At 36.9% G+C, this 27475-nt stretch overlaps 1 protein-coding gene across 3 annotated transcripts; it reads left to right on the top strand.

The window, feature by feature from the left end:
* The first annotated feature begins 988 nt into the window (after positions 1 to 988).
* LOC103502409 (AUGMIN subunit 5) lies at positions 989 to 26441 on the top strand. 3 transcript variants are annotated; one of them, XR_007822622.1, is made up of 11 exons: positions 1005 to 2108; positions 15521 to 16063; positions 20837 to 20978; positions 21184 to 21360; positions 21568 to 21777; positions 21895 to 22080; positions 22198 to 22357; positions 23105 to 23300; positions 24412 to 24544; positions 25413 to 25909; positions 26147 to 26441. XR_007822622.1 is itself a non-coding variant. In XM_008466346.3 (10 exons), exons 1-10 carry the CDS (start codon positions 1579 to 1581, stop codon positions 25539 to 25541), a joined length of 2406 nt encoding a protein of 801 aa, XP_008464568.1. In that variant the 5' UTR covers positions 989 to 1578; the 3' UTR covers positions 25542 to 26109. The 3 variants fall into 3 exon arrangements, 1 of the variants encoding a protein (XP_008464568.1); XM_008466346.3 differs by lacking the exon at positions 26147 to 26441 and having other exon boundaries at positions 989 to 2108; positions 25413 to 26109; XR_001764508.2 differs by lacking the exons at positions 25413 to 25909; positions 26147 to 26441 and adding an exon at positions 23836 to 24015.
* Positions 26442 to 27475: the final 1034 nt, after the last annotated feature.

Genomic DNA, 27475 nt, shown 5'->3' with positions numbered 1-27475 from the left:
TTATACTATTAAAAAGTTTCATAAATACCCTAAAGCTTAAAAAAAAAAAAAAAAGAAACTAGGTACCCAAAATACTCTCACTAATCCAAAATTTACACTAAATTTCTTAGTACCCAAAATAAAAACCAAAAATTTAAGTTAAAAGCATAGTTTAAATTTTCATCGATATGCCAATATTTTTATCGATATTTTCACATTCTCATGGGTTTGATATCGATATATAGAATGGTTGAATTAATATTTTCATCACATCCTAGAAAAGTCCACGGATCACAAAAAATAAACATCAAAATTCCAACAAGTTAATATAATATAAATAATAGACATGCTACTTATTTGAAAATAATAAAATATTTCTATACTAACTTAAATTTATTTTTTTATTTTTTGTTTTTATAATTTTTCTAAAAATATCTATCGAAATAAAAAATTATGTAAGATTAAGACTTTAATATATCTATCGACATCATTATTTTAAACGTGGATTAAAACATAAAATTGTACAAAATCTCACAAAATTTTAAAATAAAAATTTATCCTTAAAACATACTAAAACAATAATTAGTCAAATAAAAAATATCACACATAAATCTATTAGACTATCTGTGTGTTAATAAGTAAATACATTTTTATTTAACAATTAACTGTAAGCTAATTACAATAATAACTACTGAGATTGTTTGTGTTTGCTATCAATTACTTTTTGTAATAGTCAAATAAATTTAAAGCTATGGTCTTAATTGAAAACTTTGTTTTGTGAGAAAATTGGTTTAAAATTTGGATTAACGAGAATATTTTTTTGACTTTTTTTAAACTCTAGGGATCTATTCATAGTTATTTTTTTTTTAACAAAAGTTAAGTATTTGTGAGCTATTTTTAAAAGGTTAAGAACATATTTTTTTTTAATTTAAAAATTTTGGGATTATTTTTGTCCCAATTTACAAGGTGTGTTCCGTAATTTTGAAAACCTTAAAGAAGCCTATATTTATGTTTCATTACAATGGTTCTATCTATCTTTCAAAAGCAATTTCATATTTGATACGAGCGGGACCTTTGATTTGAACCCTTCAACCGAAGAACTGTGAGATTATTTTCTTGAAAAAGGAAGGTTAAAAATTGGGCTTCACCAGACTCCCCCAGTTCGCACTAGATTTGAAATTTATTCTGTTTTGTCTTTTGTTTGTTTAACTTCATTGGCAATTGCTTCAAAAATCACTCTCGGTTTCTGAGACTGAGTTTCACTGCATAGGGAATTCTTCGGGATTTTACGCCATTGGAGTACCTTCTTCTCAAAATTGTCGAGTTTTTGGTTCGGACTAAAGGGTCGTTCTGGTTTAGTTATTTGTCCTTAATCCCACAAAAGAGCTTGAGAAATCTATAAGCATTACAGAGCTCAGTTTTTGTTAGTTGCCTCTCATATAGTCGGTCTGTTTCGCTGGAATGCCATGGGGTTTGCCTTATAGAATTGATTATTTCTCCATTTCTTCATATGGGGTCAGCACAATTAGGATTTTGATGGCTCTGTGAATGGCGACTTAGTTTGCCAAGTCGATTTGGAACCCTAGAAAGTTCCGTAATATGCAGGGTTCATCTAGCTCAATGGCCCAGCCGGAGGCCATTCTTGACTGGCTTCAGAAGGAAATGGGGTATCGCCCTCTAGGTTCATATAGCGCATCGAGCAAATCGCAGTTGCCATCGGTAGATGCCTTCCGCAAGGTTTGTCGAGGAAATATGATACCCATTTGGAATTTTTTGATCACTCGTGTTAAATCGGAGAAGACGGTGGAGAATATTAGGAGAAACATAATGGTACATGGTGGTGGTGGTGGTGGAGCAGGCGAGAGCAGTAGTGGAGGGTCAGCTAATTCAGGGAAAGAAGAGGGCAGGGTGGTGAAAGGGAGGAGGAAGGATAAAGTGGCTGCAGAGAGCCCAACTGTGGTTGAGACTCGAGAAGTGGCATTGCAGGAGAGGGAATTGGCGGCCAAGGAGGTGGAGAGACTGAGGAATGCTGTTAAAAGGCAAAGGAAGGATTTGAAAGCCAGAATGTTGGAAGTATCTAGAGAGGAGGCTGAGCGAAAAAGGATGCTTGATGAGCGAGCAAATTACAGGTTTGGTTACTGCTTTTCTTTCTTTCTGCTTTAAGAACCATGGGGCATTTATTTGTCCTTCTTTGTTGACATGCGTGTTTGGATTGTAAGAGCTTACAAACGGTCTTGGTCTCATACAATCTCATTTCTGAGGCTGGGCGAGGAGACTTAATTTGTCCATTTTTTGAGTATCTGGTCGTGTTCACTTTTAATTCAGTAAAGTTTTTCTGAAAGAACCTAATATTTCCTGCCTTTTTTATTCTATGTAAAATGTGGCTTAACTTACTTCAGCCGATGTCTGATTTACCATTTCGTGAATATGGGTAAATGGAGTCAGTGATGATTGACAAAGGCTTTTTGTAATTTTTCTTTAAATTGTCTTTTTTATTGGAGCCCCCTTTCTTCGATTGACGTTTCTTTTGTGGGCTTGATTTTCTGGATACCTATTTAGTTTTTCATTTTTTTCTTAACGATAGTTCCGTTTACTATAAAAGGAAAAAAGGTATTCATTGTTCCTTGAATGAATTTCATGACCTTATATTCCTCTCTTGTTAATGCTGGGGACATTTGTAGAAGTAGAACTAGGGCCCCTATCTTGACAGGAATAAGGAAATGTTAAGGGCTCCTTCACACTAGAGGATACTGAAGCTAGATTTTTAGTTTTGGAAACATTAATGTGCCAATTCCTGACAGTTTCACATTGGCTTTCTTTGAAGGACAAGGGTGATTTAGGTAATGTTCAGGTAATGTGTTTCAATGATTCTATGAGACATTCATTTCATCCTGCCATGAACCAAATTGTTATTTTTCTTATCACAAGTTGGGGAGTGCTAAGAAACTGTAGGTCTTCAGACCTTTTAGCCTTGTGTTAGGATTCTAGCAATAAAACCACAATAAATTCTAACAAACAGGCTAAAACAGAGACAGTACTCTGTTATTTATGTTGCTTTCAGCCAAAATATATGAGATAACAAGAGTTCAGAGCAAAATATAATAGAGAATGACAAAGCTTACCCAGCACCTTTACAAGGAGGTGGGATATTTCCTCCCTAGCTCTTGGCAGCCTTTTGCAGAATAATCGAAAACCTACCTACCCTAAACCAATAAAGATATATATATAGTACTCTCTCTCTCCTACCTGTATTCCCCATCAATCACGATCCTTTCCTACAGACATTCCTTCATAATTGGCATGTCGTTCAATTACTTTTCTGCCCTTCCTCTTATAAGTATGAATAATAGGAGGCTTTACAACACCACTGGGTTTCAAATTCACCTTGTCCTCAAGGTGAAATGTAAGGAATTGTTGATTCATTTGATATACTAATTCTCATGTAGCCTTGCTTTCGGGTAAGCCCTTCCTAATCAACCACTCGTTTGCTCCCAATTCTTTACTCCAGATTATCCCCATGATTGTCTCAGGCCATAACTGTAGTTCAAAATCCTCGGTTAGGATTGGTGCTTGATGTTGCACTTGCTATTGTTTCCCTAGTTTTTGCTTCACGTGAGACACATGAATACATTGTGAATGATTGCCTCAGGTGGTAGTTGTAACCGATATGCTACTTCCCCAATTTCCTCTATTATTTGTAAGGCTCATAAAACTTAGGAGCAAGTTTCTCACCTCTTTTCCTCGCCAATGTACGTTGTTATAGGGGCTCAACTTCAGGTACACTTCGTCTCCCGTTTGAACCTTAGTTCTCTTCTTCTCAAACTGCCATCTTCATTGTGTTTTGCGCCTCATACAAATTCTCTTTTAGTGCATTTATGGCTAAGTCCCTTTCTTTCAGCATCAGTTCAACCTCATCATTATGAGCTTTTTTTTTATCTCCATGTGACAACAGGGGCGGGGGTGGTCTACCATACACAGTTTGGAAAGGTGTACTCTTTGTGGATGCGTGAAATGTAGTGGTGTACCATAACTTATCCCACATAATGAATTTATGCCATTGGTCCTTGTAAAGTCATAATGTGATGATCAATTTCTCTTTTGGGAGGCAGCCTATTGGGTGTTGCAAATATGTCCCTATATTGTTTTAATAAAAACTGATTCATGGGTAAATCTTCCTCCTCCCCTTTTACCCCCACTTCTTCTTCTTCATCATTGGCCTGTATAAGGTTATTTCGAAAGGTCTAGCTAAAAGATACAGGAAATTCTTCCATAGCACCATGTGCGAATATTAAGGAGCCTTCGCTTCATGAAGATAAATTCTAGATTTTACTTTTATTGAACACGAGGCATTCAAAGATTATAAACTTTGGAAGTTGGAGGGTTTTGTATTTCAGATAGATTTTTTGAGTTTTTTTTTTCTTATGATCCATGTGGATTAGTGGTTCATGGATAAGGTTGTGGAATGAGAGGTGTGCAAGGCATGGAAATCCCTTATCCCCTCTCCTTCTTATGGTTGTTCATGTCCTTGGGAGAATTGTGGCATTTGGAGTTGATAAGGATTTGATTGAGGGGGGTTGGATATTGAAGATTTTAAATTTCTTTATGCTCTAAGATAATTGTTTTGTCAATGCCAACCATTTGAGGATTCCCTGTCATCTCTTCCCCTCTGTTCATCTTTCTCAGTCCCTCTTCCTACCCTCCTCCCTTCCTTTCATCCCTAACCACATTGTGGCTCCCTTTTCCTCTTTCGCTGATCTCTCCTAAATCTCCGGTGAGCTCCCTTAAAGCTTCAATTTTTCGTTCATCCTCGTTAAGCCACATTCTGGATTTTGCGATAATGGAAGTAGAGAGTTGCGAAGTTGTGAACTCCTTTTATTGTATTTGGTTTGATAAAGAATACTTTTTATTAAAGGCGTGGAAGTGTCGAAGATTCTACATTATCAGACTCTCAACTAAGATGGTTCTTGAAGGAGATTTCAGAAGAAGTGGACCGTGGCCCAAAGAATGGATTTCTTCTTGGAAATGGTTATGATAAAAATCTAAGTAAAAGGCTTTTAAAACTTATGTCAAGCACAGGTAGTGTGTAGCTCGGAAGAACAAAGAACAATCCATCATCCATATTTGTGTGGGTGTCTCACGACAGGGCTGGAAATCCTTTTAAAAAATGTTGGAAAGTTTTTGGATGAAGCACGATTATTTGAACTGGTACCGGAATCACCTCCATCATATAAATTATCCCAGGCAACAACTCCAGATCTCCACACAGCTTCCTTTTGAGTTGCAAAGGGCAATTTATGTTGACATGGTGAAGATTAAAAGTAATAATGGATCCTTTGTTTAGAAGATGGCAAAACAGAGCACTTCTTTCCCTTTTTTGGCTTCAGTGAATCAGAGTGCAACTCAACACTGGTTGATAAAAAGTTTGAAAGTTTTCAATGAGGTCTTCAATAATCTATGGATCATTTCAAGGTTGCGTTTGACGATTAGAAGGAAATTAGAAAAATCTGGGAGGTTTTTGTTTAACAAAAATAATCATTAATCCATTGTTTGCGGAGAACGCTTTGATTAAATTGGCTGAAGGATCAATTCGTTGGCAAGGAGGAGTTATGGCAAGAACTAGGTCCTTATCATTTAAAGTTTGAGAAGTGGAGCAAAAGTAAACATGCCGACCATCGGTTATTGAGGGATATGGAGGATGGGTTATAATAAAAAACGTCCCTCTAGATTATTGGAGCAATCAAATGTTTGAAGTTATAGGGGAGCATTTTGGTGATCCGGAGAATATTGCTATTGAAATGTTCAATCTCCTAAATGTTTTCGAAGCAAAGATTCAAGTAAAAAGAAACCTATGTGGTTTCATGCTGGCTACATGTTAGACCCCTTATCAAACATGTGTATACAAGAAGAAAGAAATAGAATTTGTTTTAATGAGCACGTGTGGAAATAGATGTTGTTAGTTTTAAAAAAAAAGAAACAAAACACACGTGTGATGTAAGTAGGTCGGTGGGCGGGAAAATAGGAGGAATGACAGTTGTCTTTTGGGCGGGAAATAGGGTATAAAGTCAGTGTCGTGAGTAGGAAGTAGGGGAGAAGTTTTTGGAGGGAAATTGTAAGAGATATTTCTGTATTCTTCTGGTTGAGAGAAGAACAGAAATTAGCATTGTATCCAAGGATTGTTACATCAACAATTCTTATTCTTGTACTGTGGTAATTCAATAAAGTCAGCAATTACCATTTGAATTTGGAGTTTCATCATTTTGGTATCAGAGCCGTGATCTGGGAAGGGATGGTTCAGACTCGGATAGAGGAACGTCTGGAATGCATCGACCAAGAGATTGCCGGAATGAAGAAGGAATTAAGTAAGGTGCCGGCGATCGAGGTAAGCTTGAATGAAATTGCGAAGAGCATCGAATTGATGCGTCTTCAATCCGAAAAACAGCAGCAGTTGCTATTCACGATCATCGAAACGAATACGATGGAGAGGTCGACGATGAGTGGGATAGTGACAGAAACCGCCGCGAAGGAATTTGAAAAAGCTAAAGGAAAGGAAGGCGATGCGTCTTCCAGTAGAATGACAGAAGTAGACTGAAGTTTCAGGGCCGATGGAAACGAACGAAGAAGCGACGGTGACGAAAGCTTCCAGGACCGAAACAAATTTAAGAAGATCGAAATGCCTGTTTTTACAGGGGAGGACCCGGACTCTTGGCTATTTCGGGCAGAGAGGTACTTTCAAATCCATAAGCTATCTGATTCTGAAAAAATGTTAGTATCTACGGTTAGTTTCGATGGACCGGCATTAAACTGGTTTAGATCTCAAGAAGAGAGAGATAAGTTCACTAGTTGGTCGAATATGAAAGAGAGATTGCTAGTTCGTTTTCGATCTAATAAGGATGGAACAATTTCTGGACAGTTTTTGAGAATTAAACAAGAAGGCACCGTGGAGGAATATATAAACTTGTTTGATAAAATGGTAGCTCCGGTGAATGACTTGCCAGAACGTGTAATTCTAGACACGTTTATGAATGGTTTATTACCGTGGGTGAGGTCAGAAGTATTTTTCTGTCGACCGAAAAGCTTGGCAGAAATGATGGAAGTAGCCCAGATGGTTGAAAACAGAGAGATAGCAAGGGCTGAAGCTAAGATGTGTGGATACTCAGGGGGTAAGATAGCGGGGCATAATAGTGTTGTTGGAAAAACATCCACTGGAGGTGTAGCAGGGGACAATAAGAACAACACTGTTTTTCCCATACGTACTATTACACTGAGAAGCTCTGCTCCGAATGAAAACCGAAGGGAAGGGAGTTATAAGAGATTACCTGATGCTGAGTTTCAGGCAAGAAAAGAGAAGGGGTTGTGTTTTCGTTGTAATGAGAAGTATTCTGCAGATCATAAATGTAGATTGAAGGAACAACGGGAGTTAAGGATGTTTGTTGTGACAGAAGGAAGGGAAGAATATGAAATTGTTGAAGATGAAAAAGAAGAAAAAGAATTGGGCTGCATAGAAATCAATGAGAACCTTACTACTGTGGTTGAATTATCAATCAATTCCGTAGTTGGTTTAAATGACCCTGGAACTATGAAGGTGAGAGGTAAATTGCTTGGAGAAGAGGTGGTTATTTTAATTGATTGTGGAGCGACACACAACTTTGTGTCAGAAAAATTGGTAAAAAAATTATCATTGTCCATCTAAGAAACTTCACATTATGGTGTGATCTTAGGATCTGGGGCTGCTGTTCAGGGGAAGGGAGTATGTGAAAAACTGGAAGTACAGTTGAAGGGTTGGAAAATAGTGGAGGATTTCCTTCCTTTGGAGCTTGGAGGCGTTGATGTAATTTTGGGAATGCGATGGCTGTATTCTTTGGGGGTTACTACAGTAGATTGGAAGAATTTGTCTCTGTCTTTTGTGGCTGAGGGAAAGGAAGTGAACATCAAAGGAGATCCTAGTCTAACTAAGGCAAGGATCAGCCTCAAAAATATGATAAAGAACTGGGAAGAAAAGGATAGTGGATTTCTGATTGAATGCCGATCTTTGCAAGTGAAAACTGTGGAAGATGAAGAATGCTATTTGCTAAATACAGAAGTGGAGAGTAAAGGCCGGATTGGTTCAGTTATCAAACAGTTTCGAGATGTTTTTGAGTGGCCAGAGAAACTACCACCTCGAAGAGAAATAGAGCACCATATACATTTGAAGGAGGGAACCAACCCAATTAATGTACGTCCATACCGATATGGATTCCATCAGAAAGAAGAAATGGAGAAGTTAGTTCAAGAAATGTTGAATTCAGGGGTAATAAGGCCGAGTATCAGTCCATATTCTAGCCCGGTGCTGTTGGTAAAGAAAAAAGATGGGAGCTGGCGTTTTTGTGTAGATTATAGAGCTGTCAACAATGCCACGATTCCTGATAAATTTCCTATCCCGGTAGTGGAGGAGTTATTTGATGAGCTTTGTGGAGCAACTCTATTTTCTAAGATTGATTTGAAGTCCGGGTACCATCAAATCAGAATGGCCGATGAAGATATAGAGAAAACGGCTTTTAGAACACACGAGGGTCATTACGAGTTTTTAGTAATGCCCTTTCGGCTGATCAATGCCCCGGCCACATTTCAAGCCTTGATGAACAATATATTCAAGCCATTTCAAAGAAAGTTTGTGTTGGTTTTCTTTGACGATATATTGGTTTATAGTAGAAATGAGGAAGAACATGAAATACACATGATAAAAGTGTTGGCAGTTCTGCGGCATCATGAGTTGTTTGCCAACCAAAAGAAGTGTCATTTTGCACAGCAGAAAATTGAGTATTTAGGCCATGTGATTTCAGGAGGAGTAGCAGTGGATCCGGAGAAGGCAGTGGATCCGGAGAAGATTAAAGCTATCTCTGACTGGCCACAACCTACAAATGTTAAAGAAACCAGAGGATTCTTGGGGTTAACTGGATACTATCGACGATTTGTGCGCAATTATGGAACTATTGCTGCTCCATTAACTCAATTGTTGAAGAAGGGAGGGTTTAACTGGACTGAAGAAGCTACTTTGGCTTTTAACCGGTTGAAATCTGCAATGATGTCCTTACCGGTATTAGCTTTACCTGATTTTTCTAAACAGTTTGAAATAGAAGCTGATGCCTCTGGATATGGAGTTGGAGCTGTTCTGGTGCAAGACAAAAGACCAGTGGCATATTATAGTCACACGCTAGCATTAAGGGACAGATCTAGACCGGTTTATGAAAGAGAACTCATGGCTGTTGTATTGGCAGTCCAAAGATGGCGTCCTTATTTGTTGATAGGGAAATTCAGGGTGAAGACTGACCGGAAGGCACTTAAATTTCTGCTAGACCAGAGAATTATACAACCCCAGTATCAGAAATGGATAGCTAAATTACTTGGTTATTCATTTGAAGTAGTTTATAAACCAGGAGTGGAAAACAGAGCAGCTGATGCTTTATCCCGAAAACCAGAAGAAGTGCAATTGTTTGGGCTGTCTATTCCAATAGCTGTTGATTTGGAGATAGTAAAAAAGGAAGTGTTCCAAGATCCTAAGTATGAGGAGATTATAAGGCAGATGGAGCAGGGTGAAGAATTGGAAGTGAACGATTACTCTCTGAAAAAGGGGCTGCTGATGTATAAGAATCGACTGGTAATTTTGAAACAATCCTCTTTGATACCAGTAATTTTAGATACTTTTCATAATTCTGTAATTGGAGGACATTCAGGGTTTTTGAGAACTTATAAAAGAATAGCAGCTGAGTTGTATTGGGTGGGGATGAAGGCTGATATTAAAAAACACTGTGAGGAATGTTTAGTATGCCAAAGAAGTAAGACATTGGCATTATCTCCGGCTGGTTTGCTTGTTCCATTGGAGATTCCTCAAGCTATATGGAGTGATATATCAATGGACTTCGTGGAAGGCCTTCCAAAGTCAAGTGGCTTTGAGGTAATCTTGGTGGTGGTTGACAGATTGAGTAAATATGGACATTTTTTACCGTTGAAACACCCGTATACTGCTAAGTTGGTGGCTGAGCTGTTTGTGAAAGAGATAGTAAGGTTGCACGAATTTCCTTTGTCCATTGTGTCGGATAGAGACAAGGTATTTCTTAGTCAATTTTGGACTGAATTGTTTCGTTTATCCGGCACTAAGCTGAATAAAAGTACAGCTTATCATCCTCAATCAGATGGCCAAACCGAGGTTGTCAACCGGGGTGTGGAAACTTATTTGAGGTGTTTTTGTAATGAGAAACCTAAGGAATGGAGTAGATGGTTGCCTTGGACGGAATATTGGTATAATACTACTTTTCATCGTTCTATTGGCATGACTCCATTTCAAGTTGTTTATGGCCGACAGCCTCCTACTGTTCTTTCTTATGGAAGTTCACCATCCAAGAATTCTACTGTCGAGGAAATGTTGCTGGAAAGAGATCTTGTTTTGGTTTCTTTGCGTGAGCATTTACGCTTAGCACAAGAACAAATGAAGTTGTATGCGGATCAAAAAAGGAGAGCTGTTGAATTTTCAGTGGGAGAATATGTATTTCTACGTATTCGTCCTTATAGACAGATTACAGTGCGCAGTAGAAGGAATGAAAAGCTTGCTCCACGTTTCTACGGGCCATATAAAATTATAGAAAAGATTGGGCCTGTCGCTTATCGTCTACAACTACCAGAAAATTCCAGAATTCGTCCTGTATTTCATGTGTCTCAGTTGAGGAAAATGATGGGACAACATGCGGATTCTCAACCGACTATTCAGTTTATTGATGAGAATTATATGTGGAAATCTGAACCGGAAGAAGCTATTGAATATCGTAAGATTGGAGCTAAGCAGTGGGAAGTTTTGGTGTGCTGGAGAGGTTTGCCTAAGCATGAAGCTTCTTGGGAATCTTATGATGAAATGAAAGAAAAGTATCCAAATTTTCACCTTGAGGACAAGGTGACTTTAAAAGGGGGAAGTAATGTTAGACCCCTTATCAAACATGTGTATACAAGAAGAAAGAAATAGAATTTGTTTCAATGAGCACGTGTGGAAATAGATGTTGTTAGTTTTAAAAAAAAAGAAACAAAACACACGTGTGATGTAAGTAGGTCGGTGGGCGGGAAAATAGGAGGAATGACAGTTGTCTTTTGGGCGGGAAATAGGGTATAAAGTCAGTGTCGTGAGTAGGAAGTAGGGGAGAAGTTTTTGGAGGGAAATTGTAAGAGATATTTCTGTATTCTTCTGGTTGAGAGAAGAACAGAAATTAGCATTGTATCCAAGGATTGTTACATCAACAATTCTTATTCTTGTACTGTAGTAATTCAATAAAGTCAGCAATTACCATTTGAATTTGGAGTTTCATCACTACATTAGAAATAACAGACTTCAACTAAGAATTTTTTCTTGAACTTTGGAGATACTGAAATGATGGATCCTCTTCCAATAAACAAAGGCCGTTTATCATTTGAGGATTTCTCAAATCCATTTGACTTGCAGATATTAAATCAGACTATGGAAGATGAAGGAGTCGTTGAAGATTCTTTCTTTTCCGAGGGTGTGGAAGATCTTAAGTCAATAATAAAAACCCCTTTGTTCACAAGGACTCCTTTCGAAGCAATAGAATAGGGTGTTCGACAAAAGCAAATCTTGCTGGCGTTGGAAAAGGTCCTCCATTGAAGCGGATACCATGGAATGTAGTGTGAACACAATGAAAGAAAACGAAGAGTTACATTTAAGGAGGCGAGAGAATTTCAATCGTGGAGGGAACAAGGCAGAGGAAGTTGAAGAGGGGCTTTTAGGGAGGAAAGAGAAAGAACTGACTGAGCCTTCTTCATTGACCAAGGAAAATCCAAGATTCAATCATGATGTAAACATGATTCTAAACCCTAGCCTATGTCTTTTGGTACAACTGTGAATTCTGTACAGCCGGCATGTGGCCCCTCATATGTTGCTCCATTTTCCTTCAATAGCAGGCCACTTCCCCTTGCTTCTTCAAAGCTTGTAACTCCCATCTCTAATGTCAGTTTAGTGCCCACCAAAATGCCCTCCAAAAAATCTCCAAGCACCAAGTCTTTCTTCATTTTGCTTTCTTCTTTTTCCTTCTCATCCTTGGCCAAATCTGGGAAAAGAGCCAAGTCCAAAAAACATCCAAAATCAAGGAAACTCTTGGATCTCTTCTGGCCGTTCTCAAAGCATTTTTTTTTTGTAAAAGGAAACAAGCCTCTTCATTAAGTAAATGAATAGACAAAGTAATGTTTGAGTATAATGAAGAGGCGAGATCGAAGCCTATAAGATCAGTAAGTGCATCTGAACATCTCAACTAGGTTGACACCCCTTTAGCACTCTCATCACATTCGGATTTTGATCGAAAAGAAAAACCAAACCCATGTGAATACAATTACAATTCGGTCCATACATCTATAAGCAAGATACATACCAAAGACAAACAAAACTACCGAACAACAACACAACAATCTTAAAGAGTTTGATAATACAACAAAATCACCCAAAACAATTAGGACTACAAGCTCAAAAAAACGGCTACTCATGTAAGAACGCCTGCCAATTAAGGCTTATGTCTTTAATTGAGTATGCTTCAAACGCTTTAGCTAAGGAACACTGTGAGGAAGCATTGATTCTAGCTATCTCTAGATGATTCATCCAATTGGATTCTTTATTGTGAAATATTCTTTGGTTATACTCAAACCAAATTTCTGAAAGTAAGGCCTTTATAGCATTTATCCCTAGCAATCTTGATTTGTCTTTTAGATTGGTGCCGATTAGGAGCTGCAAAGCGTTCTTCTTAAAGTCGGTATCAAAGACCAAATAGGTCATACCAACATTTTTCTGCAGAGGGACACCTAAAAAGCAGGTGCTGTAAATCTTCAGAATCCTGCAAACATAAAGAGCAAATACTTGGAGATAAAATGTGAGATGGAAGTTTCAACTACATGACTGAAGCACAATTCAATAACCCATTCTGCATTATCCAAATTGTGATGTTAACTCTTCTTGGACTTTTGGTCTTTCAAATAGCCAGAGTATAGATGCTTTCCGGTGGGGGAAGCTAAGGATAAATGTTTAACCAATGATTTAACCGAGAACTTTCCATTAGACTATTACTTCCAAACTCTTTTATGAGGACTTGCCGTGGCCCGTGATTTGATTTTTTGAGATAATTCCGTTAAGAGCTTGGAAATCATCAATTTCTTCCTCCTTTAATTGCCTTATGAGATTTAAGGACCAAGATGCTGTTAAAGAATCCAAAATATCATGAACTGCCCCATTCAGATTCATAGAGTCTAATCAGCCTTGGAAAAGAGTCTTTGAGTGGGATCAAATTAGCCCAAGGATCATGCCAAAAGGCTATTCTCGTGCCACTGCAGAGTTTAAACATGGCCAGCGAATCCACTTTATTCCAGCTCCTTGAAAATGCTAATCCACGTGCTGCGAAGGCTGCAAGCTTCGGTTCCTTTGGGTGTGCCAACTGAATTGACTTTCTCCATGAATGCTCTTTATAACTTGCATAAAGTGGTGCGACCTCCTCTTGATAGATTGTATCTTTTCCGTGTCTCCATTTTTTCTTGAATTTTGTCAATTACCGGCTGCCAAAAAACAGCTTGCTTAGGATAACCACCAAGGGGCAGCCCTAGGTAAGAGAGTGGAAGATGAGAGGCTTTACAGAGTTTTGATGCCTCTTCAAACAGCTCATTTTCTTTTATGTTTAAACCACTAAGCGCAGAGAGGTTTCCTTGCTCCAATAACTGGGAAATAAGGGAGCATTTTGGTAAGTGCATACCTGGACCATTGTTTGGTTTTTTCATCATTTCTCGGTGGGCACAAGAGAGGTTTCCTTTTGAAAAATAAATTAGTCTTATTGCAGACTTGTGGGTTGAAAGATTTCAGCTAGGCTTCCAGGTCACAGGATCGTTTTTGTTAAATCAAACTTGAAGCAGCTTGGTTGTTTGCCTTTTCTTGGTGTTTCCTCTCCATCCATTTTGAAGCTTTTAGTGTGTGAGTTTTCAGCTGAATTTGGGCTTCGTTTGAAAGATTATTTAAGTTTTCTTTGTATTTTGTCTTCTCTTGTTTGCTTGGGGTCTAGAAGTTTTTGATCAGCTTGTTTGTACTTTTGTATCGATGGATTTTACTCCTTTTAGTCCTTTTCACTCTTAGTATAATTCTCTTGTACTTCAAGCATTGGTCTCATTTATTATCATTAACAAAAGAGGCTCGTTTCTGTTTCAGAAAAAGGATTTGATTGAGGGTTTTGATGTTGGTTGGTAGATGGTCTTTTTGTCTCCCCATATCTACGATGATGGTTTGGACAAGATGTATTCTTTTGGTAATTTAGTTCCACTAGGACAGTGATTAAGATCATCTCAGGGGTCAAGAATAATGCAATTGCAGACTATATTATTATTATTATTCTTATTTTGGAATATTAACTGTAAGTTCTCTATGCTTGACAGGTGGGCTTTCCTTGGGGGTGTTGAAATTGGTTCTGTTTGTTTTAATTATTTGGGTCGTTTTTGAGGAGCTTTCCTAACTATTTGTCCGTTTGGAACCTAGTAAAAGTGAAGGTTAAAAATGTCTTTAGTGTAGGAAGACTGCTTTCTTTCGAAAGGTTAAAAATGTCTTTAGTGTAGGAAATTATGAGGGATGATGAGAGTTAGTCGACTGTGGGGACCAACTGAGAGCTCTATGTGGGGGTTTGGAGCATTTCCTGTGGGTGTGGAAGAATTGAGCAGTAAAACTTGAGAAAGGAGAGAATTGTGTTCCTGAATCCAGCCGGAGTGTTATCTTTGTTATTTATATATTTCCATATTTCCGTTGTTGCTCTGTTTTATTTCTTTCTGTTGACAATATTACTTTGTTCTCCATTTCATGCTATATTCAAGAGTACCGATGGGATATCTTCTCTGTTTCTTGGCTTGTTGCGTTTTTCTGAGTGCACAGGGGTAACTTAGATAGATACCTAACAGAGATATCATTTCATTCCTCTCTTGTGATAGGCGGTTTCCCCTTGACGTTTAACATTGGTTTCAACCTAATCACATGAAATATTTGGCTTGACAGACAAATGAGGGTTTTAAGAGGTGGGAGCGGTCTTGGACAGGCCTCGCCCCTTGGCTAGGTTCAACTCCTTCCATTTGGGTAGCTACTAACAAGGATTTTAGCAATTGTCCTTTACCTTTTATTCTTTTGAACTGGAATTCCAGTAATTTGTTAATGTAAATTTTTTTCTCCTTTTGTCTCGAGCTATCTTTTTTGTAGCACCCCCACGTGTACATTTTTCATTTTTCTCACTGAAAGCTGTTTTTTCCCCCATGAAAATTAAATTGTTTGAGTGCATTTGAAAAAGAAAAGTCTTCTAGGTTGACTAGAAATTCAATTAGAAGCAATACTTGCTGAAATCGAGCCAACTTGCGTGGGAAGAATTGACTAAAATTTTGGAGTCTCGGTCTTCCTAATATGAATCAAATGCATAACTAATTAAACGGAATGGCTTCATTAGCCTTAAAATGATTTTTTTGTTGCATCAATTATGTTCATTGATGTGACCTACTGATTGTGCAGGCATAAACAAGTAATGTTGGAAGCTTATGACCGACAGTGTGATGAAGCAGAAAAAATATTTGAAGAATACCACAAACGTCTACGGTTTTATGTGAATCAAGCAAGAGAAGCTCAAAGGTCAAGTGTGGATTCTTCCGTTGAAGTGATTAATAACTTCAGTGCAAATATCGAGAGGGAAGCTGTTTATTCAACTGTTAAAGGTAGTAAGTCAGCAGATGATGTGATTCTTATTGAGACTACTCGTGAGAGAAATATCAGAAAGGCTTGTGAATCTCTTGCATCCCTTATGATTGAAAAGATACGTTCTTCGTTTCCTGCCTATGAAGGCGGTGGTATTCATTTTAATTCACAATTAGAAGCTTCGAAATTGGGTATTGATTTTGACGGGGAAATACCTGATGAGGTTAGAACTGTTATTGTTAATTGTCTGAAGCATCCTCCTCAACTGCTTCAGGCAATTACATCGTACACTCTACGACTTAAAACTCTAGTTTCTAGAGAGGTGGAGAAATTCGATGTCAGAGCTGATGCTGAAACCTTGAGGTAAATACTTTCTCATTAGATTTCTCTTCTTTACTCTTCTTTATTTTAGGTTGATAGGTTGGTCATTTTTGCATCCCATAGTTCCATTCTTTTTTCATTAAGAGGTTACTGCTGAGTGTGTGGCTGCTTTTAATTTTAAATTTACACAAAATGAAATGTGATTATCTGTAGATTGGATTAGACTCTGTTATATTTAAATGAAATTATTAGGTCAAGGCCATTTTACTTTTTGGTAACTTTGCAGACATTATCGCTAAACAGAGGATGATCTTAACAATTGGATTATGTGTATATTGCTACTTATTCAAATTGGGTGTGAAGGTTTTATTAAAATAAAGAAAGATTACGATACATGTGGAAAGAGTTGGAGTTTTACTGCTCTCCCAATTCCAATAAACTCAGCTTTGTTTTGCTTGCGGTGTTTCTTAAATAGCAGTAGAGAAACTTTTATACTTCTTTCTGGTCTTGGCTTCAAAGATGTATTCCTGGTCTTGTTGTCTAATATGGTTAAAGCGTTTGCTTTAAGGGATTTGGGTGGAGAGAAAACCAAGAACTATGTAGGAAAGGAAAAAGTTTAGCTTTTAGCTAGATTTTTGGCTTCTAGTTCTAGATTGTTCTTTAATTACCGTGCCTTTCTGATTTTAGTCAAAAGAAATCCTTTTATGTCGACTCATGTCTTTAAGTAGATAGCGTTAGTGTATTTTTCTTTTTATACAAACAACTTTCATTGAGGAAAAAAATGAAAGAATACAAGGGCGTATAAAAACACAAGTCATTGAAAAACTCCCTACTAAAACAAAATAAGATGTTACCAAGAGAATAGTTACAAAAAAAACTTAGAAACTGAAGTCCAAACCATCTGGTCGATCTTCTCTTCTTAGGATTTGTGTTTCTTATTTAAAAAATAACTATAATCATAAAATAGAGGTGGTTCTAACCTCGACTTGACCTAACTTGGAAGGCTAGTTGCAAAAACTCTTGGGCTCATCTTTATAGGATTAAAATATTTCAAACCTTTGCAAACTATCAGATACTGAGAAGTGATAAGTGAAGTACACTTTCAATTTTATGACAAAAAAAATTGGATGACTCCTAAGGATGACAAATAAACTTAGGTAAGGTTGAATTACATCTTTTGTCCCCATACTTTCAAGTTTGCGTCAATTTGTCACCAAAACAAGTTTAAAGCAGCTGATCCGAGTACCCTGATCATTAATGAGTTTTAGAATATTGTTGACCTAAGAAACATTGACACTTCTGGGACGGCCAAGTGTTGGCGTCAAACAAGTGTCTGACACCGACATGCCTCTGACATGTGTCCAACACGACAACTGGTGTATCAATTATTTTGTTATTATTTTTTAATTTCGGACGTGCCCAGACATGGTTGGGATACTTCTGGGACAAGGAACCCGCAAATTTTGGAAGAAAAAATTTACTAAAACTAACATTTTAAAAGCCCAAAGACAGACCATCGACCCCACATTTTAGGCTTATTATTTTCTGTCCTTTTCATTTCCTAAAAACCAGAGCTCCCATAGCCACGATATCTCTCATTTATCCACACCCAAACCTCCACGTCCAAAAGGTCACACCCTAACATTCATGTACATACCTTCACACATAAATTCATGAATTCTATGGTGTTTAACTTGTTATTTTGATGTTTTCAAATGGAATGTTTCGCAATATGTTTATATACATGACATGTATTTAATTTTTTTAATAAAAAATAACGTGTTCCTAATGTGTCGTGTCCTTTCCTAAAAATTGGCATGTCAGCGTGTAACGTGTCAGTGTCCGTACTTCCTAGTTGTTGACTACATCAATGTCATATTTATTTACTATATTATTACCCTAGAACACTCATGCAAGGATAGGGCGGTCTTCTCCCATTTTCAGTTTGCAAATGATACTCTCCTCTTTTGGCTTTTGTAACGTGAATTCGTTTGTCTTGCTAAATCATGTTTCTTGCCTTTTCTGAGGAGATGTCGGGTCGAAGATTAACAGGGGTAAGTCTAATGTCCTGGTATCAATTGTGAGGAGGACACGATTAAAAGATGCGCGGGTTAGGTTGGGTGCAAGGTGGGGAGTCTCCGCTCTTCTTACTTGGGTCTTCTCCTTGGGCTAGGATTTAGGAAGCACATGTACTTTTAGTTGTGTAGAGAATCGATATCAGATACATATTAGATACGGATACGTCCAGATATGTGGCAGATATGTGTAAGATACATTATATGATTTTTTTAATTTTCAGATGTGCGTATCTGCTTCTAGATACGTGAAGGGGATGCTATGGGTCATTTTTGTTTTCACATTTTAGCCAACCACTTTAAAAGCCCTACCCACAACCCATCTTATTTAAAAAACCACTTACATCTAACAATCCAAAACAAAATAGATTAAAAATGATAAAAATAAAAAACAACAAAAAGCATAAAGAAACCCGAAACGTAATTAAATCTTCATTATTCCCTTCTCTCTTACTATCTAAATCATGATTCACATTCCCCTGCATCCTCAACTTCATTCTTCAATCTTCATGTTCTACTTCCTACTGTTTGCTCTAGTCGCTCAACCACTACTTGATGCTGCCAGATTTTGTTTTTCCAAGTTTTCACTCTCTTCTTAATCTACTTTAATCTAACTTAAAATAAGCATTATAACAACTAATTGGGTGTTTGTGTACATATATATATATGATAATGTTGTTGGTGATATATAATTAAATTTGCCTTCAACCACCCTCTTAAGCTTTTGGGTGAATTGGTGGTTTAATATGGTATCAGAGCAGGTAGTCCAAGGAGGTTCTGTGTTGAAGCCCTTCCATTTTCGTTTTCTCCCCAATTGGAAATGATTTCCACTTGTGGGCCTTTCAAATATTTCAAGCTCACAAGTGAGGGGGAGTGTTGGTGATATATAATTAAATTTACCTTCAACCACTAACTTAAGCTTTTTGGTGAATTGGTGAACATATTTTCAATGTATCTGTATTTGTGTCTGTGTTTCTTAGCCCCATGGAATAACCCGATGAATGTCTCCTTAAGGGATCTCGTGATAGATAAATATCGTAGTAGGTTGGCTTCTTAAAAGAAGGTTTTCCCCCTCTAAAACAGGTCATATTACTTTGATCAAGTCTGTCTTGAGTGACATTCTGGTTTATTTCTTTTCCCTTTTTAGATCTCCAAGGGAGCTGTGCAAGTGTTTGGAAAGAATGATGTGCGACTTCCTTTGGGAAGGGGTTGATGAAGGAAAAGGAAGGCTCGCAGATTATTAGATGGGAGCTTATCGAAAAACCGGTTTCTTTGGGGGCATAGAAATTGGAAACCTTAGGATTCGTACAAAACCCTTTTATGCAAATAGCTGTGGCACTTTTCTGCTGAGCCCAATTCTCTTTGGTGTAGGATTATGCTAGTAACCATGGCCCTATCCTTCTGAGTGGTTGGATAAAGGGACTAAAGGCACCTATTAGAATCAAAAAGAGCTCCCTGCCGATGCTCTTTGGGTTTGGTGTGTGGTGCGGGAAGGGAGGGAGACGTGCTTCTTGGAAGCTTATTGAGTGGGGAAGAGACCTTTTTTGTGAGCTATTTCCTCGGTTATATTATTTGTCTTCTCATAAAAGCCATCTAGTAACCGATGTTCTTGTGTGGACTGAGAGCTCTTGTTCGTTTTTGTTTTGGTTTCATTGACACTTTCCTACAGGGAAACAATGGGATGTGGTGGCTCTTTTTTCTCTTTTATGATAGTCCCCCTTTTTGTCGAGGGAGGAGAGATGTGAGTGCTTGGAGCCCTAGTCCTTTGAAATGGTTCCTGTATAAGTCTTTCCTTTAGTGTTTGGTTAACTAATCATCCTTCTGTGAGTCTGTCCTTTCGTCGTTGTGGAGGAATATGGTTTCTAGAAAGGTTAGACTATTTACTTGGCGGGTTCTTCATGGTTGTTTTAGTACTTTGGACAAGTTCATAAAGAAGTTGCCATTGATGGTTGGGCCTTTCTGCTGTATCCTATCGGAAAGCGGCGGAAGACTTAGACTTCTTTGGCGTTGTCATTTTGTAAGCAATGTTTGGGATTTTTTCCCAACGTTCGTTATGTTGTGTGCTTGCCAGAGAGATGTTGGACATATGATCGAAGAGTTCCTCCATCTGCCTTTTGGGGAGGGAGGCCAGTTTCTTTGGCATGCTTGTGTTTGTGCAATAATGTGGGTTATGTGGGATGAGAGGAATCGTAGGGTGTTAAGAGGGATTGATAGGGATGCTAGAGATAATTGCTCTTTTGTTCATTTTCATGTTTCTCGTTAGGCTTCAGTTTCGAAGGCTTTATGTAACTATGTTTTAGATATGGTTTTTTATAGTTGGGTTCCTTTTTCATATGCTTTTGTATTCTTTCATTTTTTCTTGATGAAAGATGTTTTCATCAAAGAAAAAAAAATGAACAGCAAGGGTAAGGATAGTTAAGATTAATAAATAAAAATACTTAAGAAACAATGAAGTAAAAAGAAGAAATTGAAACTCCTTCGGACTGGTCCCCCTCTTTCCCCTTGTTCTCTAATCTTTTACATCAATGACATTATTTCTAATAATAATAGTATTCAAAAGAAAAGATGGAATTTTTTAACATTCAAAAGTGAAATACATGAAAGTATTGAGATTTTAGGGACAAAATGTATGGGTTTGCCATAACTTTAACGGTTTAACATGTGCTTGTATGACATTATGTATGAGGTACATGGTTTTTTGTAATGTCTAATTAACATTCTGTTTGAATAATTTGATCAGATACAAATATGAGAACAATAGAGTTACAGATGTCTCATCTTCTGATGCCAACTCACCGCTTCATTATGAACTGTATGGTAATGGCAAGATAGGAGTTGACGTACCTTCTAAAGGAACACAGAATCAACTTCTTGAAAGACAGGTCCTTTTCTTTATCAGTTAGGGCTTCCCTACTGCATTAGTATATAGTTTATAAAACCATCTAGTTGACATTTCTTCGTCAATTTCTCTGCTTACTTTTATCATGACTGGTTTTTTCTTATTCAATATAATTTCATATTATAGTTTGTAGTCTATCTTTTATGTGTCTTTAAGGTTTATTGATATTTCCAAACAAATTTCCATAGAAAGCACACGTGCAACAATTTTTGGCCACTGAAGATGCATTGAACAAAGCTGCTGAAGCTAGAGACATATGTCAAAAGCTATTAAATCGGTTACATGGTAGCAGCGATGTAATTTCTTCTCAATCGTTTGGTGTTGGAGGGACATCACAAAATGTTGGAGGTCTTAGACAATTTGAGGTAATTCATCTATCTGCTTGTCAGAAACAGTATCCCGTGAACGACAAATAGAAATTAATTCTACTTCCATGCTTTTACCTGGCTGGCAATTGAACTCTGAATTCTCTATATTTTTCTATTTTGAACAATAGTTGGTTGAGAGCTGTTTATACATTTTTTTAAGAACTTTGAAATACTTGTTCTCAAGGCTGGTTTTTCTTGGTGCAGTTGGAAGTTTGGGCTAAAGAGAGAGAACTTGCTGGTTTGAGGGCTAGCTTGAATACACTAATGTCAGAAATACAACGCTTGAATAAGTTATGTGCAGAAAGAAAAGAAGCTGAAGATTCTTTGAGAAAGAAGTGGAAGAAGATAGAGGAGTTTGATGCGCGCAGATCTGAACTTGAAACTATATATACTGCTCTTCTGAAGGCTAATACAGTAAGGAGTCTTATAGTCTCTGTAAAGTTGCATATCATTCGTTCTATTTTTTTGCTCCAATTTCTATTGTACAAGACATGTTGGTAACATCACTTGGCTTGTATGTTGATCCTGTAGGATGCTGCAATATTCTGGAACCAGCAGCCTTTGGCTGCAAGAGAGTATGCTTCAAGCACCATCATCCCTGCATGCGTTGTTGTCTCTGATATTTCAAATAGTGCGAAAGAGCTTATTGATAATGAAGTTTCAGCCTTTTATAGAAGTCCTGATAATACCATTTTCATGCTTCCATCAACACCGCAGGTTCATCAACTAATTTAGTAGACATTTTGATATGCTCAGTTTTTGCTAATTATTAGTTTGCAAATTCTATTTGTGAAATTCCATCATGCATCAACCACTTCGAGTATTTCATACCAGGCACTGTTAGAATCCATGGGTGTAAATGTTACTTTAGGACCTGATGCAGTTGCTGCTGCGGAGAAGAATGCTGCCATATTGACTGCAAAAGCTGGTGCGAGGGATCCATCAGCAATACCTTCTATATGTCGTGTTTCTGCTGCCCTTCAATATCCAACTGGTGAGGGTCCTTTTAAGAAATAGAGCTACATAATCTAGCCTAGCTTTAAGAGTACTGAATTCACGTTAGATATGTTTACATTTTCTTTGATATTTGATATCTCCACATGCTCATTGGTTTGGTTAGAAATCAACATAACAGGTGAATAGGCATTTTCTTTATATCGCAAAAATATCAAACATAAAAAGAAGAAACCAACAATTGTTTAACTGACTAATATAAATAATAAACATTTTGATTTATTGAGAATTTATAAATATTTATTTAGTAATTTCAATGAATAGAGTAGAATATTTTTTAGAAATATGCATCGGCATCGACATTTTATCAATATTTTCATTAACATTTCCATAAGATTGAGACCTTGACATTTCCATTGACAACGACATTTAAACCTTAACATGAAAGTGCTACTTTTCCTCATGCTTACTATCAGATTTTGTAAAGCTTGTTGCCAAATATATATGACTAATATTCCTGTTGATGCTTGCCAATGATGTATAACTTAATCCACACCCCAAAAATATGTCAGAGATGTAGGCATTGCTTATCAAGGCACCTAAATTTACTTCTTATGTTGTATATTTTCTGTAGGTTTATCTCTATCAGTATCATTTTAGCCATCATTAAAGATGATGTATATGACTTGTAGCATTTGTAGTATATGATTTCTAACTTCTTGGATGGTGCGATATATTTGGTGTCTCATTCATCTTTACTTTACTTGAACTGAACTTGTGTTATTAGGTTTGGAGGGCTCAGATGCTAGTTTAACATCAGTTTTGGAATCTCTGGAATTCTGCTTGAAACTTCGAGGTTCTGAGGCCAGTGTGTTGGAAGAGTTAGCAAAAGCAATCAATTTGGTCCATATAAGGCAGGATCTAGTTGAAAGTGGCCATGCACTACTAAAACATGCTCATCGAGCTCAGACTGATTATGAAAGGTAACCAAATTATACTACCATGAGAAAATTTACCGAACTGTAAGCACCCAGTGTTGGATTTTTATCCCTTATTCTTATGGCTGTCAAAATTCTCCATCTTTCCAGCTAGTGCATTTTTGCTGTGGCAACTGCTCTGCATTCAATATCTTCACGAATTAATTTCTGATCAGCTTGTTTCCTTTCTTTTTTCTTTCAAAACAGTATCATATTTTCCTCGATAGCTTTGTCTTCCGCCGACTCACTTTTTCTCCTTTGAAATAGACTTTTTTTTTCTCACTGTTAAGGAACAGGAATCGGAACTTGGATTTTTGTCATCTTCAACCATCATCTGTTTCTTTTTTGCAATAATTATCTTCATGTGGTAAATCTGCATCAATTCTTGCAATTCTTTTCTGGATTCTATTTCTTCCTTTTTCATCTAGAGCTGCTAAAGTCCTTCTAGTCCTTCGGTCCGCTTTTTAAACTCCTTGTTTTCATACATTAGTTATTGAACCAAAATGGGGAAGTCTCTAAGCTATACTGCTACATTGATCAGAAAGTGATTCTAGACCAATCCCCTCTCCAACATCATGGACTTTGAAAGCAGCCAAACCATTCCGTAGAAACGAAAATGTAGTCTGCATGGATTCATTGGTGTATCACACATGTTGGAGCCCGTACATTTTTTTTCAGCAAGAGGAATTTCATGCGGACCCGATCTATCAAGTATCACCAAGTAATTATACATCATGCCCCAAGCATTTTCTCCTAGACATTGAACCTTCACTTGATCAAAATCATCTCCTGGATGATCAATAAAAGTTTAATTAAACATTTGACCATCATGGGTCAGTCTTGTAGTAAAAAGAGAGAGACATAATCTCAATTATTAAGAGGTCATGGGTTCAATTCATGATAACCACCTACCTATGAATTAATTTTCTATGAGTTTTCTAGACACCAAAATGTTGTAGGGTCAGATTATTCCGTGAGATTAGTTGAGATGTGCGTAAGCTGGTCCAGACGCTCATAGATATATATATATAAAAATTAATTCAACATTTAACATTGAAGTCATCATTAAACTTTGTTGATTCATTCTGTTAAACATTATTTTCATCTTCTATAACAGGACAACAAAATATTGCTTAAATTTGGCCATGGAGCAAGAGAAATGTGTCACAGAGAAGTGGTTACCTGAACTTAGAACCGCAGTCGCGAGTGCTCAGAAGAGCTTGGAAGATTGCAAATATGTCAGAGGATTGGTAAGTGACTCAAATGGTTATATAGCTCTGTACTTTCCGGTTACTTGTTCTTTTCTGTTTGTGCTATTGCTGTATAACTCTTCCTATTATTCTTTACTTTCAGCTTTAATTGTCTAGCTTTCTCTTTTTAGTATATAAACGTAGTTGTGTTTAGTTAGAAGAGCGATTAGCTCTGTCTTTGTGAATCTTTTATCTGTTCAAATTTGCTTTGGTGCATCTTCCTATTAAATCACTGGACTTTACCTTTAAATAAGTTTATAGAACCTGAACTATCTCAGCTTTGTGTTCATTAGCGTACTCATTACGTTTGGCTATTTGCTTTTATCGTATGTCAATCCATTAGTTTTATGGAAAATAGCTATCATGATTCACGAAGCTGGGGTTTTCGCCTGTAAAATTAAAATGGCTGCACTCTCTAAGTTCGTTGTCAAATTGGAACTTGAAATTCACTATGCTTTACTCCATTTTTCTCATTTAATAGATCATGAAATTCAACATGGTTCTTCCTCTTTTTTTCCTTTTGCCAAATTGGAAATTGGTTTATTTCATATTACACCGTTTCCAATACCAGCCTTTGAAATTCTTTCTATTCTTATTAATTATTTGCTCACCTAATTTGAGTGCCTTCGTTAATTTGAAATGTGTAAAGCATCCTAGTTTGCTACAGAAGGTTTCTCACAATTTCTATCCGTTGAAGTTTCAGGTTGGCGCATGATTTTCCTTTTTAATGATTGACTAGTATATTAGAAAGGATAATGGACCACATAAGTCCTTTATTACTATCATCTTGTATTTTTTTTAAATTTTTTAAAACATTTTTTTAACCTTTTATTATTTTTAAATCTCGAAACATGACATGGTGATGCAGCTTGATGAGTGGTGGGAACAGCCAGCATCAACTGTTGTTGATTGGGTTACTGTTGACGGGCAAAATGTTGCCGCTTGGCACAATCATGTAAAACAACTTCTTGCTTTTTATGACAAGGAGCTCTTGTAGTACAGAAGCATTGAATTATTGGTTCAATTGAAGCTGAATTGGTCAAATCATCCCCTTTGCTTGTATTTCTTTGTACCACTCGTGTTAAAATTCATAACCACGTAAACAGCAAGCCCGGTCTGGTAATGGCGGTGGGAAATCTCCTGTGATCTTAGTGACAAAAAGGTGTATACCACCAGGGTGAAGAGTGCAATGATCAATATCTTTACCCATTTCATGGTTGGCGTGCAGCTAGGACTCCCTCCTTTCGTTACAGAATCTGAATGTCATGTTTCTTCCAATTGTGTGTTTCAAGAGACGTGCAGTCAATCTATGGCTTGAGTTTTTGCTGCTGGTGTTGTTTGTCTGGTGCTTATGTTGTATGTAAGGTAGTGTGATTCTTCTACATAACAACTCTGATTGTAATTCTACTCATTGTGTGATTAATGGTCGTATTTTATAGCTGGTTGGCGGGAGAAAGTAGAAACCTCTATCTTCTGATTCCCGTTTAACATGTTTAACACTGACTTCAAATACATACTCTTCCAAAACACATCTACTTTAACGAAGATTTCTGATTTCCTGTGAAGTTCTGCCGTGTTTTTGGATGTGGTTTCATGATGCAGGTTAGCAGCTTTACGTTTTGGTCTCTACCTTTATGAAGTGTAAGGCCCAACTCGAATTATGTGGCAACTCTACAATATGCCCGAATCACGAAGGCTATAACTTTAGTGGGTGGTAGATGCAAGGTAGCAACGGTTGTTGAAGCAGGTGATGCTGTGAATTTGAATTCTCTTTTTGCCACTTTATATCAGTGACGACCATGACAAATATGCAGAATTTTTAAGTCTGACAATAAAGAACTACTTTGTTATTAGCTCTTTGATGAAATGGCAAATCTTTTGAATATTTGCATCGAAACGCTAACATGATTTTATTTATCAGAAATTTGGGAATTGGTTCTAAGCTGTTTGATTATTAGCTTGCTCAACCTTGCAGCTAGGTTTGGAATGTTCTTGTAACTGTGTGGATGTAGGAAGTAAAACACAGAAAAATAAAGTGCACAAATGTAAAAGTATGGAAAATGTAAAGGGGCATAGACAAGAGTTTGATTTTCCCAATTGTCCTTGGGACATCTAAAAATAATTTCTCATCGATGCAAGTGCTTAGCCTACTTGCACGAGAATATCATGACAAGAACCCAAATCATCAAGTAAGAATTTAATTGAAATAGATGCTCGATTGATTGGGTTTGGTAATTTCACAATATTCTCACATTTGCTTGGTAATTTCACAATATTCTCACACTTTAGAAGAAAGGAAAATGAAAAACCCAAATCATTTTACACATAGGATACACATAACTGCTTTCGTTCTTAATCCAATGAATTTGTGCAATGTTGTAAGTTGGACTATTCTAAACGACTTATTAATTAAAGCCGCTAGCTAACTATCACTGGCTACCGTTAATCTAGCAAAATGATTACATAAGGATGATCAAATATAATGTACCACATTACATAGAAACGAAAATATACCATGAAATCTAGAATAGGACAAGAAGAACAAGCATCTATCAAGAAATTTAGAAATTTATTCCTAAGCTGGCAAACTTGCCATAGCCACTTAATGAAGATCGAAGGTAGATAACAAGTCCAAAGGGTAAAAAAAAAAAAAAAAAACTAAAAGAAATGGAAGGAAACTGGGAGAGATTAAGGGTATCTTTGGATTCTTTAGAAATTGTTTAAAATTGAAAAGAAAAATATTTTTAAAAAATTTGAAGTGTTTGGTAGTTATTCAAAGTTCATTTTTAAAAAATGAGATTGAAAAATAATGTAATATCCGTAACCAAATTTTGAGAAAATAGGCTTTTAAATAAAAGTATGTATATAAAAAAACTTAAAACTCATTTTAAAGAAAGTGTTTAAAATAAAATGTATTCTTAAAAAGTATTT

The sequence above is a fragment of the Cucumis melo genome, chromosome 7 (genome assembly GCF_025177605.1).
Source record: "Cucumis melo cultivar AY chromosome 7, USDA_Cmelo_AY_1.0, whole genome shotgun sequence".
NCBI classification, from domain to species: domain Eukaryota; kingdom Viridiplantae; phylum Streptophyta; class Magnoliopsida; order Cucurbitales; family Cucurbitaceae; genus Cucumis; species Cucumis melo.
This window is presented reverse-complemented; position numbering and strand designations above follow the sequence as displayed.

Excerpts from the sequence above, each read along its gene's own strand:
- LOC103502409 (XM_008466346.3), top strand. The coding sequence starts at position 1,579 with ATGCAGGGTTCATCTAGCTCAATGGCCCAGCCGGAGGCCATTCTTGAC. Across the intron at positions 22,081-22,197 it reads TGCTTCCATCAACACCGCAG|GCACTGTTAGAATCCATGGG; the intron begins GTTCATCAACTA and ends ATTTCATACCAG. Across the intron at positions 23,301-24,411 it reads GCTCAGACTGATTATGAAAG|GACAACAAAATATTGCTTAA; the intron begins GTAACCAAATTA and ends CTTCTATAACAG.